The sequence below is a fragment of the Puma concolor genome, chromosome A1, assembly GCF_028749965.1.
Source record: "Puma concolor isolate L17-30 chromosome A1, mPumCon1.1.hap2, whole genome shotgun sequence".
Taxonomy (NCBI): Eukaryota; Metazoa; Chordata; class Mammalia; order Carnivora; family Felidae; genus Puma; species Puma concolor.
This window is the reverse complement of record NC_141667.1, coordinates 150,571,838-150,589,623: the sequence shown is the minus strand read 5'-3', so window position 1 is coordinate 150,589,623 and position 17,786 is coordinate 150,571,838. Positions and strand designations below refer to the sequence as shown.

Genomic DNA, 17,786 nt, shown 5'->3' with positions numbered 1-17,786 from the left:
AGGCTTCAAAGTCTGGGATTGCCCAAGGCCAGGTGGGGGCAAATTGGGACCCCTGCTCTCCTGGTTCCAGAGTCTGCCTGAGAGAGGGGCTTCCTATGGGGTGGGACCCAGGGAGGTTGTCCTGTGCCTGAGCTGCAAGGAGACACGTTACTCTAAAATGGGCCTTTGTGGAGGCCTCTGGGTTAAGCATCTGACTCTTGATTTCAGCTCAGGTCATGATCTCACGGTTGGTGGGTTTGAGCCCTGAATCGGTCTCTGTTTTGAGGATACAGAGCCTGACTGGGATTCTCTCTCCCTCTGTCTGCCCCTCCCCTCCGCCCCCCCCCCCACACTCTCTCTCTCTCTTTCAAATAAATAAAACTTTAAATAAATAAAACTTTAAAATAAAGAAATGAAATGGGTCCTTTGGGCCCCTGGTTGGCCCAGTCAGTTAAGCGTCCAACTTCGGCTCAGGTCATGATCTCTCAGTTTATGAGTCGGAGCCCCACGTCAGTCTCTGTGCTGACAGCTCAGAGCCTGGGCCTGCTTCTGATTCTGTATCTCCCTGTCTCTCTGCCCCTCTCCTGCTCATGCTCTCTCTCTCTCTTTCTCAAAAATAAATAAATACTTTAGGGGCGCCTGGGTGGCGCAGTCGGTTAAGCGTCCGACTTCAGCCAGGTCACGATCTCTCGCTCCGTGAGTTCGAGCCCCGCGTCGGGCTCTGGGCTGATGGCTCAGAGCCTGGAGCCTGTTTCTGATTCTGTGTCTCCCTCTCTCTCTGCCCCTCGCCCGTTCATGCTCTGTCTCTCTCTGTCCCAAAAATAAATAAACGTTGAAAAAAAAAATTTTTAAAAAAAAAAAATAAATAAATAAATAAATAAATACTTTAAAAGAATTTTTTAGGGGCACCTGGGTGGCTCAGTCGTTTGAGCGTCCAACTTCGGCTCAGGTCATGATCTCACGGTCCATGAGTTCCAGCCCCGCGTTGAGCTCTGTGCTGACAGCTCAAAGCCTGAAGCCTGTTTCACATTCTGTGTCTCCCTCTCTCTCTCTGATCCTCCCCTGTTCATGCTCTGTCTCTCTCTGTCTCAAAAATAAATAAATGTTAAGAAAAAAAATTTTTTTTTAATTTTTTTAATAAAATGGGCCCTTGAGATTTTCCCTTGTCTCAGCAATGTTCCTTCTCAGCAGATGAGGAAGAGACAATCCATGGCAGTGAGAGGAAGGCCATGCTTGTGGCAGTGTGGGAACTAGCAGGGCCTGGTGCTGGGGAGCCTTAGTCTTTAGCCTCAGGCCACACACTGACCTACTCCTGCTTCTACCACACCCCCCAAGCCTGCTCTGACCTCTGCTGTGCCTCCCTCCTTCCTCTTCAGCTCTGCAAAACCAGACACGGTCATGCTGACACCTGCCCAGTGAATCCTGACTCCTTAGCTTTCCATTAAAGGACTTTTGGGGCCAGCCTGCCTCCATTTCTGTCCTTCCCTCATCTCACAACTGGCCTTCAGCCAGACCAGACACACCTGTCCTGGCCAATGTGTAGTGTCCCCCCCACATCCACCTAACCTTGCACTCTGTTGAGAACCCGCCCAGTGTCAGCTCCTATGGAAAACCAGATTCCCCAGACCCAGGTATCCACTTTTTCCTTCTTGCTACTCCAGACTCACCATGTTTGGGGTACTTTTATCAGCACTTTCACACTAAGGGCTCACTGGCTCTTACCCTAGACTGGCAGCTCCCTAAGGGCAAGGGTAGAGTCTGAGCAACCAGTCAGCCTGGGCTAGGACCATGGTTTGGTCACATCTCAGCTGTGTGACACTGGACAACTCACTTAACCTCTCTGTGCCTCACCTCCATCCTATAAAACAAAAATAATGGTACTGTCTCCAAGGTTCTCTAAGAAGAAAATAAGATATTCCATGAGAAGTTCTGAAAACAGAAGTAGCACTTAATAATGATTAGCTATCTTTTTTATTCTCTGAACCTAACATAAAGATGGCATAGTTTGTGTTTACTTAGTGATAAGGGAAGATTGAGTTACTTCTAACTGATAAATCTTTTGAATGCATATAGGTAAATATTTATACTCAAAGTGCAGACAGATCCACACAGTGGACAGTGTGGACAAGATTTCTTCTGTTTGAGGTTGCCAGGAATGTGTGCATGAAAGACAATGACTCTAGAGCTGTATCACTTGCAAATTTAACTTCAAAATTCAAATGCAGGTTCTTGGCAAAAAGAGAGAGAGAGAGAAAGAGAAATCCCTTCTCCTACCAACAAGACCTTGGCCTCTGTGCACCAGGGAAAGGAGGCCATAAAAGAAGTCCAAAGGAAAAACGGGGGGAGAAGAAGGAAATTGTGGGTGGAATTATGCCTGTAATTTTGATTGTCTGTTGTGACTCACTGACAGTTGTATGAATCTGGGTTTAATTGCCTTCACGTGGGCATCTTCACACTGGCCCACGGGAGAGGGGAAGGGTCTTAACTCAGTATTGATTGCTAGAGTAGTGAACTCCTTGGGTAAATGTAAAGGAACAATCAACCTTAACCAAGGCCAGCTGGGTTGTGACATGTCCCAGAGCAATCAGTGAGCGAGATGCCTGGGACAGAGTTGATGGTAGGGACCAACTTGGCCTGGCCAGGGCAGGGTCAGGATTGAGTCTTCAGCTGGTGGAAGGTTGTTGATAGGTAGGGAAGGATGGGATGGCAGAGAATCAGGCACCCAGCAAAAATTGGACTTGGGTCTTTACTCAGGCTCCCTCCATGCCTAATCTGTGGGCCTTACCACGGGCACTCACAGTCCATAAACTGATCAGCTGAGAAGGATGCAGGGCTTTCACTCTTCTGGTGTTCATTCATTCAGAAAACGGTTCCTGAGGGGCGCCTGGGTGGCTCAGTCAGTTAAGCATCCAACCCTTGGTTTCAGCTCAGGTCATGATCTCACAGTTTCATGAGTTTGAGCCCCGTGTCAGGCTCTGTACCAACAGTGCAGAGCCTGCTTGGGATTCTCTCTCTCCCTCCCTCTCTGACCCTTCCCTGCTTGCACACGTGCCCCTCTCTCTTTCTCCAAATAAATCAAATTTAAAATCTTAAAAAAAGAAAAGAGAAAGAAAACAGTTCTTGAGTGAAATTCCCTGCCAGGCACAGGCAAAATCCCAAAGAGGTAGGGGAAGCCAGGCAGAGACTCCTGTCATCCCTTTGCTTCCCCTCCCAGTTCCTTCAGTTGGGGAGAGGGGGCAGAGAAAACAGCTGCCCCACCCTTCAGGAGCGGCATTAAAACTGCCCTAAGTTTTTCCATTACCACTGGAGCTGCTGTGCCCTCCAGAACCCTTCCCTGAGGAGAGAAGGGACTACCTCCTAGGCAGGCTGAAACTGGGGACTAGCCAGAAGCTGCAGGGGTCAGGAGGGGGCAGGAGAAGGGCTTGGGTGTGAACAGTGGTGGTGAGGAGGACCTTGCAGGCAAAGGCCTGGGTGGGTGCCTCTGGCTTCAGAGAGAGCAGGCGAGAGCCTCTGGCTTGCCCCACAGAAGACCAGCTGGCCAGGGGCCTGGAGTCCTACAGGAAGCTCCATCCAGCCGCCATCTGTGGACACCTGAATGCTCCTGAAACTGCTGGCACTTGCAAGTCTGACTGTCTGGTCAATCACCTATATATCAAAGACCACATCAAGTCCTTTTATCTGGAAGGGAAATCTTTACAACTAAGCAAACCTGCAGATCTATAGACTATTTCTGGAAGGGCATGTAGGAAGCTAGTGGTGACTCTTACTTGGTGTTAGGGGAAATGGAGGCTTTATGTTCCACATGACTCTCTACAATTCTGCCTGAACCATTTTTCGTGTTCATGACTGCTGTTATGTATGTAAAGTTGTGGGGTTTTTTTAATGTTTATTTAATTTTGAGAGAGAGACAGAGTGAGGACAGGGGAAGGGCAGAGAGAGAGGGAGACACAGAATCCAAAGCAGGCTTCAGTCTCTGAGCTGTCAGCCCAGAGCCTAATGTGGGGCTCGAACTCACGACCCACGAGATCATGACTTAAGCCAAAGTCGGGCACTTAACTGACTGAGCCACCCAGGCACCCTTGTACGTAAAGTTTAAGTAGGAAAAGAGTTAGCAGCCTGAAGATTGGAGTCTTTTGGATATAGCAAATTAGGTCATCTGTTTTAGTCTCTGAATTTATGGTTAAGGCCTGGTGATTTTAATGATTTTCCTCTTTTTTACTCCACCAAACCTTCCTTAGGTTCTTCCCGCAAAGAGATCACAAAGCACTGGGAATGGCTGGAAAATAACTTACTCCAGACGCTGTCCATCTTTGACAATGAGGAAGATATCACCACCTTCGTCAAGGGCAAGATACACGTAAGGTTCAACTTCCACCACTGGCTCCTGCTCCTGCTCTGGGCTGGCAGGTTCACCTGTATCATCTTATTTAACCTCCAAACAGTGTGGTTAGGTCTTCTCTCTGTTTACTAGAAATGGAAGGCAGTGTTCACTCCTGTTCTCTCAGTCTTGAAAGGGGCATTTGAACTTGCCACACGGGTCCCTGCTTCTCCCGGCCAGCTGCAGGAGTCTGACCAAGCTTAGCTGGGAGTTTCCATTCCCCACAGAGGAGCAGCTCTCATGGCCAATGCCTTAGCCACCGTAACAGGAAGAAGATGGAAGTGATAGAATAGTTGGAGGCATGTCTCATTTACAAAACGAACACTACTTAAAAATGTGTGCACCCTCTGACCCAGTGATTCCCTTCCTTGGAATTTACCATATGGTGTCGTCATACGTGCAGAATAACACATACTCTGCAGCACTGTCAGCAGAAAGACTGGAAACGGCACCTTCCAGCCTATGGTAGGAGGGGAAGCAGCTGCTATCTGTTCTGCAAAATGAGAGCGGTACTTCTTGCTAGCGTAGCATTTATGGAGTACCGTACTGAGCGCTTTATGTCAGGGGACTGGTTAGGTCATATATGTTATACTTAGTGGAATATGCATAAAAACTGATGCAATGATAGTTGGGTTGTTTCCTTTTCCAGGGGGGCAGTTAACACTGTAAGGAACATCTACCTAAGCGCATGCTCATGTGTGTCTTCTTTTTGTTCAGTTATTTTGCCTTCAGTTAGATTTCTTGGGGGTTCTTACTGAGTCAAAGTTTCGCGGTGCATAGTTGCTTTGAGCAGGCCCTGTGACTTCTTTATGCCAGAACTTTCCAGACCTGGGCAGATGACACCAATAGTTCCTCGGCTCTTCCCCGTGTGCTTTGGGGTTCAGAGTAAGACCTGCATTGCCTTTCTAGCTGCACGAAGAAAGGCAAGGAGGGCAGAGGCAAGTCTCTATTCTCCTAATGAGCAAGCTGGGCAATAATAATAATAACAATAATGACTGGCTCAGTCGGTAGAGCACCCGACTCTTGATCCCTTGGGGATGTGAGTTCAAGCTCTACATTGTGAGTGGAGCTTAACTTAATAATAATAATGGAGGCACCTGGGTGGCTCTTGTTGGCTAAGCATCCAGCTCTTGGTTTCATCTCACATCATGATCTCTCAGCTTTGTGGGTTTAAGCCCTGTATTAAACTCTGTGCTGGCAGTGCAGAGCCTGCTTGGGATTCTCTCTCTCCCTCCCTGTCTCTCTGCCCCTTCCCAACTCATGCTATCTCTGTATCTCTCAAAAGTAAATAAATAAGCTTAAAAATAAGAATATTGATGATGATGAAGCAGCAACATTATTAAATGTTTCCTCCATGCCAGACCCAAACAAACTAACCAACAAAACAGAACAAAATTTCTCAATGACTCATGGGTTAAAGAAGAAATGCATATTAAAAAATATTTAGAACTCGGGTGCCTGGGTGGCTCAGCCGATTAAGCATCAGATTCTTCATCTCAGCTCAGGTCTTGATCTCAGAGTGGTGAGTTCAGGCCCCCACACTGGACTTCACACTGGGTATGGAGCCTACTTAAGAAATGTTTTAAAAAAGAAAATACTTAGAACTGAATGATTGTCAAAATACTGCATATCCGAATTTGTGGACTGCAGCAAAAACAGTACACAGAACATCTGAAGCCCTAAATCTTATGAGAAGAAAAAGAAAAGGTGGAAACTAATGAGCCAGGCATCCAGTTCAGTAAGTTAGCATTTCTGACTCAAGAAATCAGGAAATTTGAAGGAAATCACAAAGGGCAGAAGTTAACTGCATAGGAAACAAAGGAACAATGCAGAAAGGCAACACTTCCTGAAAACCAGCTAAGACATAAACCTGTGGCAAAAGGGATCCAGGACCAAAGCTAGAAACCTCAAATAAGCAATGAAAAGAATGAAATATGAGAACCATCTATAAAAAAGCAGAGTTGTTTTTTTTTATTTTTTGTAATGTTTATTTTTAAGAGAGAGACAGCATGAGTAGGGGAGCAGCACACACACACACAGACACACACACACACACAGACACACACACAATCTAAAGCAGGCTCTAGGCTCTGAGCTGTCAGCACAGAGCCCAATGCAGTCTTGAACTCACAAATCATGAGGTCATGACCTGAGCCAAAGTTGGACAGACACTCAACCGACTGAGCCATCCAGGTGCCCCTAAAAAAGCAGAGTTTTAAAAAGGAGAGAGAAATACCCTAAAAAGCTTTAAGCCAAGCAATTCAGGAGTTTAGGGGTGTCTGGGTAGCTCAGTCAGTTGAGCGTCTGACTCTTGGTTTCAGCTCAGGTCATGATCCCAGGGTCATGGGATTGAGCCCCCCCCCCCCCACCCCATATCGGGCTCTGTACTGACAGCACCAAGCCTGCTTGGGATTCTCCCCCTCCCTGTTCCCGTGCACGTGCACACATGCGCACGCTCTCTCTCTCTCTCTCAAAAAATAAAAAAAGAAGAAGAAATGTTTATCTTTAAAGTCACTACTTCAAGCCAGCCATGCTAGAAGTATTATTAGCTCAGGGAGTTGAGGGCATCTGCCTGGGGTCTGTCTGTCCAACCGTGTGCCCCAGCCTTGCCCACTGGGCCTCCCATGCTTGTGGCCCTGGGGCCAGTGAATGAGAGTCCTGGGTCCCACTGCCTGGGTTCCCTGGGGCCACAGAAACCCCTGGGCAGGCCAGGAGTCAGTTCCCTTGTCCTCCTCCAGGGCATCATCGCAGAAGAGAACAAGAACCTGCAGCCCCAGGGAGACGAGGACCCCGGAAAGTTCAAGGAGGCCGAGCTGAAGATGCGGAAGCAGTTCGGGATGCCAGAGGGGGAGAAGTTGGTCAACTACTACTCCTGCAGCTACTGGAAAGGTCGCGTGCCCCGGCAGGGCTGGCTCTACCTGACCGTCAACCACCTGTGCTTCTACTCGTTCCTGCTGGGGAAGGAAGGTGAGTGCGGCAGGCAGGCCCGTCATCCTCAGCTTCTCTCCCCACTGCCTCCCCACCCCAGAAAACTCACCACCTCTCCAGACCGCTCGGGTTCCTGAGTGCCTTCCTTCCTCTCGGCTCCCAGATGCTCTGTCCCCACACACACACCAGAGGATCTCCCCGAAACCCAGTGCACCTCACCGGCTCTCGGTAGGGAGGCCCAGACTCGAGCTAGGTCTGCACCTGGCTCTTGGGGGCTCCCCATCCCACCTCCATCCATCGACGTGGTTCCTCACAGAGTGACTGCACGGGGGCTCCCTTCTCTCCTTTAAGTGGAATATCCAAGGGCACCTGCCATCCCTGAGTGGCTCTGGGTTATGGGGTGCCTTGTTGCTGCAGGACCCTCCCTGCCTCCGGACACAAGGCTGGCGCCCTCTGCTGCTACATCACCCCAGGAAAGAGCTCCCAGGGCTCCAGCCCTCCTGAGCCCAGCAAGGCCTTGTCCCACCAGGCACACATCTGACACACCCTTCCACCTGCCCTTCTTCCCTCTCCACCCCGCCCCTCCCACCTCCTCACCAGGCAGGGGTCAACGTCCCCTCTGTCAGCACACTCCCACTAGGTGGGCTTCTCTGGACCAGGGTCTCAGCTCACTTCCCATGTTCATCTGTGTTACCCTTCAATCATTTGTGGGACACATAGTCACCCCAGATATTCTTGGGGCCGCTCCCTCCATGTGGATCACATGTCCCAGCACAACCAGGCTCAGGCATGGGGGACACACAGTCAGTGATTCCCTGGGGAGCGGCTGTCCCAGTGGGTGCACGTGCTGTCCAGCCCTCCGGGCCCGTCTGACCCACTGGTGTATCTGTCCTGCGGGCATGCAGTGAGCCTTGTGGTGCAATGGGTAGACGTCACAAGGCTGGAGAAGAATGCCACACTGCTCTTCCCCGAGAGCATCCGTGTGGACACCCGGGACCAGGAGCTCTTCTTTTCCATGTTCCTGAACATCGGTGAGACCTTCAAGCTCATGGAGCAGCTGGCCAACCTGGCCATGCGGCAGCTGCTGGACAGTGAGGGCTTCCTGGAGGACAAGGCACTGCCCCGGCCTTCCCGGCCACACAGGAACATCTCGGCTCTGAAGCGGTGAGTGGCCCTCTGGGGTGGGAGGGACCCGCTCCCCTCTCGGGGTGTATTTGGGACAGGAGGACACCATGAGGTCCACAGAGGTGCCATCCAAAAATAGCTACTACTAACCACAAAGAGTTACTTCTCAAAGCCCTGTGAGGTGGAGGGGCTCGTATGCTGGCGATTGGTAGACAGTAATGATGGCTGGCCCTCCTCCCCGGAGCACTACCGTTGTGTTCCTCAATTGTAGCTGCGAACCCGCATGACTGGCCGGGAGCTCAGGGGTTCCCGGATTCATACCTGTGTACCAAGACCTCATCCCCGCCTGGCTGTTTCCTGGGTTGCCCCCAGAGACCATGGCCTTGGCCCAGACCGTGAGGTACACCTTCAGGACCAGCATGTCCATCCAAGGATGTCACTCTCCATATGTGAGTGATGGGGTTGCTGCTGGAACCTTCCAGAAAGGAAACAAGCAGGGCCAGGACTTGACACTGTCCATCAGGGTATGCCTGCCAGGCCTTGCTCAGGCTGCTGGCAGCCCCCTCTCCCCCGGGGGGCTCAGGAGAAAGATATTTCCAAGGAAAGAGCCACCAAAGGGGCCAGGACCAGGGTGCCAGGCAGCCACTTCACATGGCCATCAGATAAGTGAGCATACCCTTGCATTCATCAATAGGACATCTTGGGGAGTCCTCCTCTGGGTGTTTGGGTGGGGCTGGGTGTTCCCTGGTAGAAGTAGCAGCCTTGGGGCAGAGGCATGCAGGGCAGGTGTGGGGAACCCCCGGGCACTGGGGCCCTGTCCATCCTCAGCACTGAGCAAGCAACGTGTGAAGCCCTGTCAAGCTGTGGGTGTCCTCCAGAGCCCTTGCAGCCCAAAGGCACACTGTGTGCTGCATACATGTCCTCTGCTGGTCATGCAGATGTCTCCCGTGGTACATGGCCATCTGCTGTGTGTGTTTTATTGAATTCCAAGTTCCCTGGGGCATGACCCCAAAGAGCCCAATCCCGTGTGGAAACCAAGGCTCTGAGATCCCCTTGCGGGCATATCGTGTCCTCACTCTTATCTCCTTTCCTCCACCCCACCTTGGTTTCCCAGAGACCTGGATGCCCGAGCCAAGAACGAGTGCTACCGGGCCACGTTCCGGCTGCCCAGGGACGAGCGCCTGGATGGCCACACAGGCTGTACGCTGTGGACCCCGTTCAACAAACTGCACATCCCTGGCCAGATGTTCATCTCCAGCAACTACATCTGCTTTGCCAGCAAAGAGGAGGACGCATGCCACCTCATCATACCCCTCCGGGAGGTGAGCCCCCAGTGCCATGCCAGCTCCACGACATCTGGTGGCAGGCCTGCGGAGGGTACAGAGCAAGTCAGCAACTTCCCTGAGCCCCTGCACTGGGGCCAGGCCCCTCCAGCTGCCAGGTTCCCTCAGGGACCCCCTTGACTGCTGGGGAGCAGGGTGGGGTTTGGCATGCCAGAAGCACTCACACTGGGACATGAGGTAACTTCAGGAAAGTCCTGTGCCTCTCCAGTCAAATCCCAGTGGTGTCCAGCAGGTGAGTGTCCCCAAGTCCTGCCTTCCTGGCCCTGCACTTGGACTTGAGCAAAGTCCTGTCTTGGCTGGGCTTGGAGGACTCTGGACCCTCACCAACCCCACCATGTCACTCTTGGAGGCCATCTCACTGTTCCTCTCCCAACACTTGCCTTGGCTGTGACTCTGGCTCCAGCAGGGCTGGAAGTCCACTGTCACCTGTCAGGGATGGGGGCAGCTCTCACCTGTCACAGATAAGGGTCAGCTTTCACCTGTCAGGGATGGGACAGCTCTCACCTGTCGGAAGTGTTTTTTCTCAGGTCTCTTAGGCTTCCACAGGGACCTTGAAGGCAAGGCCATTTGTTCTGTGCTGCTGTGAAGGGTGTAGAAAGTGAGGGAGAGGGCCCCTGCCCAGATGGAAAGCACTGACCCCACAGTCACAGCAGGTTCCCAGGCCTCCTCTTCCTCATGGCCCAGCAGAACAGGCGGGCTGTTCAACTCTATGAAGCCCAGTAAGGTTCTTCAGTTATAACCCAAATCACAGTATCTTGATTTTATTAAAAACCCAGAACAGTGACACCTCCCTGCATTTGTACAACGCACTCAAACTGTAGGTGCAGCTATGAGCAGGGGTGGGGGGTTCTATGTGCCGCCTCGTTTCCCCAAGGGAAGTCAGAGGCAAAGGACTCAAAAGAGCCAGAAGCTCAAGGCTCAGGTAGCCCCTAACCCCATGTTCCCTTTTTGCACTGGGCCCGTGAGTCTATCCTGGGCGCTGTGCTGACCTGGCCCTGAGACCTGGGGTGGGTGCAGAGGTCTCCTTAGGCCTCAGCTCTATTTCTCCTGATGATCCTACCTTTTTTTTCTTTTTTAAGTTTTACTTTTTATTTTGAAAGAGAGAAACAGAATCCCAAGCAGGTTCCACTCTGTCAGTGCAGAGCCTGAGGTGGGCCTCAAAATCATGAGCTATGAAATCATGACCTGAGCCAAAACTGAGAATTGGTCTATTAACTGAGCCACCCAGACACCCCTGATCCTGCCATTTCTGATGGCAGAGAGCTCTGGCTGAGGCGGGGGCAGACTGTCTGGGGCTCTTGGGATGGGACTGGCCCCGCAGCTAGTCTGGACAGACCCGGCCTGGTGCTGATGATCCTCCTTGCACCCACCAGGGCACTTCACAGGGCCTTCCACTCAGAGCATGCTGTGTGCCCACACCCAGTAGGCTCTTGACTCTGCACCCACCCTCCAAACATGCTCTTCCTGTTGCAGCCTTGGGAAGCAGCATTCCGTCCATCCGTCCATCTGCTCAGCTCAGAAGCAGGAGCCGTCCTTGCTCCTGACCTGGCCTTGTTCCCGCATCCCAACCATAGCACGTCCCTTCCTCTCCACAGCCACCTCCTCAGGAGGGTGCTGCCTGCACTGAACCCCATTAGTCCCCTCCTCCCACAGCATGTCAGTGCCCTGCCCCGGCTCGTCCAGCATCTCCTGTGATTAGAAGAGTCCCCAGCTGCCTGCTGTGACCTGTGGACCTTTAGTGAACCATTCACTCCTTTTTAGGTCTTAGCTTACATGCATGCAGATGTGCTCACACACACAAACACACACTCATATGCATCTGCACACATACTTATCCACATATACACACACCATACACACACCCACATGCATCTGCACATATACCACACACACGCACACGCTCACACACATCTTGCACGCATGTAGATACATGTACACATTACCACCCCTATATGCATTCATGCACATACCTACACATACATACATACATAAATACACACCATAACACATGTGTGCACTCCTACACGTACATTTGCACACATACATACACATGCACACATAATACACACTCACACATCCCTCTCGTCCTCACTCTTGCCCCAGCTTCTCCAGCCTTTCCTTGTTTGTCAAGCTGGTCCCATCCCTTCCTCAGGGTGTTCGCTGGGAATTCTGCCCTGATGTCTGCCCCAGTTCCTCCCCTGGCTCTACCAGTTCTCAACCTCAGTTGCTACCTCCCTGTACCTCCCTGGAGGTGCCTTCAGCACGAAGCAGCCTGATGGAGTCCTAGCTCACCCTTTGGTCCCTACTCACCTGTGAGAACTATGCTTCACCTACATGTCCATAGTCCAGCCCCTGGGCTGCAGGCTCTGCAGAGGCATCCCTTCAAAGTCCTTTTTGCACCTTCCACACCTGTGATGCTCTGTCCACACGCCTCAAGGTCAGAGCTGGACCCAGGACACACTGTCAGCAAGTGCAAGCAGGGCCACTCACTGTGCTTTAGAGTAAGAGAGTAACCGGACATCTTTGGGAAATCAAATGGACCAGCAGCTGGGCTGAGCACCTTTCATTCTGCATCATCATTCTCATGACAGCCCTGCAAGGCTGATATGCTCGCGTCCGCATCAACTGGGGGAAACAAGGCTTAGATGTGCATGTAACTTGCTCAGAGTCACATGTTAGCAAGCAGCAGAGTCCACATATGGATGCAGTGGGGCCCAGAGAGTTCCCCTGACCCCTCACAGCGCCCTGGCCAGGAGAGAACTAGGTGAGGCCGCTGTGTCTCAGACGTACAAAACTGTTCAGCTTTCTATCCCAAGACACAGATGCCTAATAGGTTGGGGTTTGTTTTTTTTTTTTGCCTTCTCAGGTGACTATTGTTGAAAAAGCTGACAGCTCCAGTGTCCTGCCCAGTCCTCTGTCCATTAGCACCAAGAGCAAAATGACCTTCTTGTTCGCCAACCTGAAAGACCGTGATTTTTTAGTTCAGAGGATCTCTGACTTCCTCCAGAAGATGCCATCCAAGCAGCCGGGCGGCAGTGGAGTGGGAAGAAAAGCCAGCACTGTGGAGCCGGCCCCAGAGGTAAGAGGGCCCCTTGGGAGCTGTGAGGTGGGGATCGGGGCCAGGGCCAGGGCCTCCATGCTGGAGTCTGATCTTATGGTGCCTGTTGTGGCCTCAGGTGGGGAGGGCACCCTCTGGGTGCAGGATGGAGAGCCTAATCTAGCACCCATCCCGGTATCCCAGCCACACACTGCCTGACCTCACAGGCCTCTCTGCACCCCACCACACCCCCCAGTCCTCTGAGCCTCACCTGTCTGCGCCAAGTCCCATTCCACATAAGAAACCTTCCCTGGCTTGACCAGCCAACCTCATTTCCATCCGTGAGGAACTTTTGCTACACTATCAAGGCCTATCCAGCATGGGTTTATTTACTGGTATTCTTCTGTCAATCTTTCAGGGATTTTTACAGGGAGAGACCTCCTTTTCATCTATTTTTATTTTTTTAAGTTTATTTATTTTGAGAGAGATTGCGAGTGGGGGAGAGGCAGAAAGTGGGGGAAAGAAAGAATCCCAAGCAGGTACCATGCTGTCAGCACAGAGCATGATGTGGGGCTCAAACTCACAAACCATGAGATCATGACCTGAGCCAAAATCAAGAGTCAGGTGCTTAACCAACTGAGCCACCCAGGTGCCCAAGGCCTCCTTTTTAAAGACTTACCTTCAATATCATTATTACACCAACAAAATTAACAATAATTCCTTAATATCAAAGACAGTTGAGGGGCGCCTGAGTTGCTCAGTTGGTTGAGTGTCCCAACTTCGGCTCAGGTCATGATCTCACGGTCCGTGGGGTCAGGCCCCATATCAGGCTCACTGCTGTCAGTGCAGAGCCTGCTTCGGATCCTCTGTCCCCGTCTCTCTCTCTCTCTCTCTGGCACTCTCTTGAAAATAAATAAACATAAAAAAAAAAACAAAGACAGTTGAACCTTGAACAATGCAAAGGTTAGGGGCATTGACCCCTCACACAGTCAGAAATCCACGTATAACCTTTGACTCCTCAAAAACTTAACTACTAACAGCCTATTGTTGACTAGATGCCTTACAAATAACATAAACAGTTGATTAACATATGCTTTGTATGTTATCTACATATGTATTATATACTGCATTTTTACAATAACATAAGAGAAAAGAAAGTGTCATTAAGATCATAAGGAGGGGCGCCTGGCTGGCCCAGTTGTTGGAGCATGCAATTTGATCTCAGGGTTGTGAGTTTGAGCCCCACGTTGGGATAGAGATTATTTAAAAGTAAAACCTTTAAAAAAAAAAAAAAAGAGGAAGACGAGGAGGATCATAAGGAAAGGAGAATACATTTACAATACTGTATTTATCCAAAAGATCCGTGTGTGAGTGAGGCCGTGCAGTTGGAACTCGTGTTGCTCAGTGGTCAACTGCATTTGTATTCACGTTTCCCCAAACTTTTTACTATTCGATCGTTTGCGTTGAAGTACAGATAGGTCACATGCGATCAATTGATACGTCTCTTAAATTCCTTTTTATCTGTAGACTTCTGCTCTCTCATTTTTCTTGCAGTGTTTTGTTGAAGGAATTGGGTCATTTGTGCTTTTCCTGATGTGTCCCTTTGTCCCCTATTTTCTGTCAGTTGGTAGTTGGATAGTGAGATCCAGATCAGATTCAGGTTCAGTTGTTTGTGTGTTTAGGGGGCAGATCTACTTGTACGTGGGGTGATTGAGGAGCTACATACTTCCACCAAGAGCTATATTAATACCTGGTCATTGTGTTATGTGCCATTATCAGTCACTGTCGAGCCCTGTATAGATCTGGTAACTCATCAGGGATTGCAAGATGGTGGCACTCTACTACTACCATTCCTTCTGTTTATTAGCTGGAATACTTCCATATTGAGAGGAGCCCCCTCATCAACTACCTAGTTACTTGAGGCACAGTTCGCATAGGAAAGGCAGAGTAAACCTTGTAGCCTTCCTTTTTTTTATTCACCAGTTTTTCAAATGATGAGTCAGTTCCCTAGCATCCTCCAGATGTGATCATGTCATTTGTTATGTCTATTTTGTAGTGTAATTATGAACTTACAGATTTGGGCGCCTTGATATGTTTCAATCCATGACAGTTATTATCCTCAGTCCATCTGTGACCAGAGAGAGCCCACTGAGGTTCACATTTGCGCCCTTTTGACACAACCCTGGTTATTTTTGCCTGCTTCCTGGTATGACAAGATGTGTGTGCTGTGGGTCAATCTGAGTTTGTGAAAACACTTCAAGACTAGAAGAGTCCATATAAAAATCCACATATTTGGCTTCTCTGGAAAAATCTGCGGCCCTGGTGTGACAGCGCTCACATTCCCACCAGGTGGCATTGGAGCCAAGAGGTAGCACATGGCCTTCAGCTCCCTAGAGCCCCCACCTGGTCTGGCCCACAGAGACCTTTAAATTTTCCACCCCTGTAATCAATGCTCAGTAAGTTATTAAGCAGGTAAGGAATGGATGGGAAGGGGCCAGACAGAACCTGTTCATTAGAAACATTCAGAAAGGTTTCTTAGAGGAAGTTGGGCTTGATCTGGGATTTCAAGGGAAGAGTAAGTTTAGGTTGAGTGGAAAGGGACATGAGCAAGCATGTTGAGCTGCCTTCATGAGGCCCAGCACCACAAAGGACAGGGCTGCCGGGCCAGAGTAAGCACAGGCCCCTGGCCCCTTCTAAATGGTCATCATTCATCCAACACATTTTTATTGCATTTCTATCAGGTGCCAGGTGCTATTCTATGCACTGGGAATAGAGCAGTGAACAGATTAGACAAAGTTCATATTCTAATGAGAGAAACAGACAATAAGCAAACAAAGGAGGAGCTCCAATCACATGGCATTTAAGCAGAAGCTTGAAAGAAGGGAACAAGCCATGAAGTATCTGGGGAAAGAGTGTTGGAGGCAGAGGACATAGCAGGTGCAAAGACCCGGAAGTGGGATTGAGCTTGGCACAGGCTACAGAGACAAGCGAAGACCAGTGTGGAAAGTGAGGTTAGAGAGGAGGCAGGAAGCCAGAGCATGGAAGCCTTGACTCTAAGCACGTTAGCATTGACTCAGTAATACGGGAAGCTGTCAGCACATTCTGACCAGAGGAGCGACACAATCTGTGCATGCTTTCACAGAACTAGTGTGGCGCCTTGTGTTGGGAACAGGTTAGAGGTGCAGCTCCTCAGTACAGAAGCCACACGTGGCTCTTGAGCCCTTAAAATGCGGCTAGTCCAAATCCAAACATGCCATGAGCATAAACTAGACACCAGAGGTTGAAGATTTGCAATGAAAAGAGATCTCAGTAACCTTTTCTATGAATTCTATGTTGGAATAATCATATATTGGCTATATTGGATCAAATAAAATATGTTGCTAACACTTATCTCACCAATTTCTCTCACGCTTTTTAATATGGCTCCTAGACTGTGTTAAATTACCCACACTGCTCTCATTCTGTGTCTCCTGGACTAGAGAGTGGCGAAAACAGAAGCAGAGTTGGAAGGCTGTTACAGTAGTCAGGACGTGGGACAATAGAGCCATGGTCGAGGGAGGTAGCAGTGGAGCTGGTAAGAGGTGGTCAAATTCAGGGTGTACTTTTTTGTTTTTCAATTGTGGTAAAAGACACATCACCTAAAAATCACCATGTTAACCATTTTTAAAAAAAATTTTTTTAATGTTTATTTTTGAGAGAGAGAGCACAAGCCGGGGAGAGGCAGAGAGAGAGGGAGACACAGAATCCAAAGCAAACTCCAGACTCCAAGCTGTCCACACAGAGCCTGACATGGGGCTTGAACTTGTGAACTGTGAGATCATGACCTGAGCCAGAGTTGGCCACTTAACCGACTGAGCCACCCTGGCACCCCTTACCCATTTTTTTAAGTTTATTTATTTATTTTGAGAGAGACAAAGATAGTGTGAGTGGGGGAGGGGCAGAGAGAGCGGGAGACAAAGAATCCCAATCAGGCTCCAAGCTGTCACTGCAGAACCTGACTTGGGGCTTGAACTCACGAACTGTGAGATCATGACCTGAGCTGAAGTTGGACGTTTAACTGATTGGGACACCCAGGCACCCCACCATCTTAACCATTTTTAAGTGTACAGTTCAGTGGTGTGAAGTACATTCACATCTTGTGTAACCATCACCACCACCCCCATCTGTCCATCAACTCTTTCCGTCTTGCAGAACTGAAACACTCACTCCCTATCCCCCTTCCCTGCCACCTCTGGGAACTACCACTCCCCTTTCTGTTCCTACGAACTTGACTGCCCAAGGTGCGTCTTATAAGAGTTCCTTTTGTGACTGGCTGATCTTATTAATATAATGTCCTCAAGGTTCATCCTCATGGTAGCACATGTCAGAATTTCCTTCCTCTTTAAGGCTGAATAATATCCCATTGTATGTTTATACCATGGTTGCTTAGCCATTCATCTTTTGATGGACACTTGGTTTCCTTCCACCCTTTGGCTATTGTGTAATGCTGCTGTGAATGTGGGTGTGCAAATATTTCTTCAAGACCCTGCTTTCAGTTCATACGGATATACCCAGAAGTTGAATTGCTGGGAAGAAGTCAATGGGTAATTCAGTGTTTAATGTTTTGAGGACTTGCCATACCTTTTTCCACAATGACTCTACCATTTTACATTCCCACCAGCAATGCCCAAGGGCTCCAGTTTCTCCCCATCCATGCCAATGCTTGTTATTTTCTGAGTTTTCTAATGGATGTGAAGTGGTATCTCATTGAACTTTGGGTTTGCATTTCCCCAGTGATTAGTGATACCGAGCATCTTTTCATGTCTTACTGGCCATTTGTTTAGCCTCTATGAAAAATGTCTATTCAAGCCCTTCTTCACCTTTTTTAAAATTGGGTTGTTTGTAGTCAAGTTAGAGAAGTTATCTATATATTCTGCATATTGACCCATCAGATACATAATTTGCAAACATTTTCTCTCATTCCATGGGTTGTTTTCTCATTTTGATTATTATGCCT

The 17,786-nt window shown here is 49.5% G+C and overlaps 1 protein-coding gene across 2 annotated transcripts in view; it reads left to right on the top strand.

Moving 5' to 3' along the window:
* Positions 1-17,786, top strand: part of TBC1D9B (TBC1 domain family member 9B) — a 46,176-nt gene that overhangs the window by 5,473 nt on the left and 22,917 nt on the right. For both annotated transcript variants that reach the window (XM_086706387.1, XM_086706377.1), the window contains exons 3-7: positions 4,218-4,336; positions 7,096-7,324; positions 8,191-8,449; positions 9,525-9,732; positions 12,620-12,832. In XM_086706387.1, the coding sequence (XP_086562513.1) occupies positions 4,218-4,336; positions 7,096-7,324; positions 8,191-8,449; positions 9,525-9,732; positions 12,620-12,832 (1,028 nt within the window). The remainder of the gene's footprint in view (positions 1-4,217; positions 4,337-7,095; positions 7,325-8,190; positions 8,450-9,524; positions 9,733-12,619; positions 12,833-17,786) is intronic.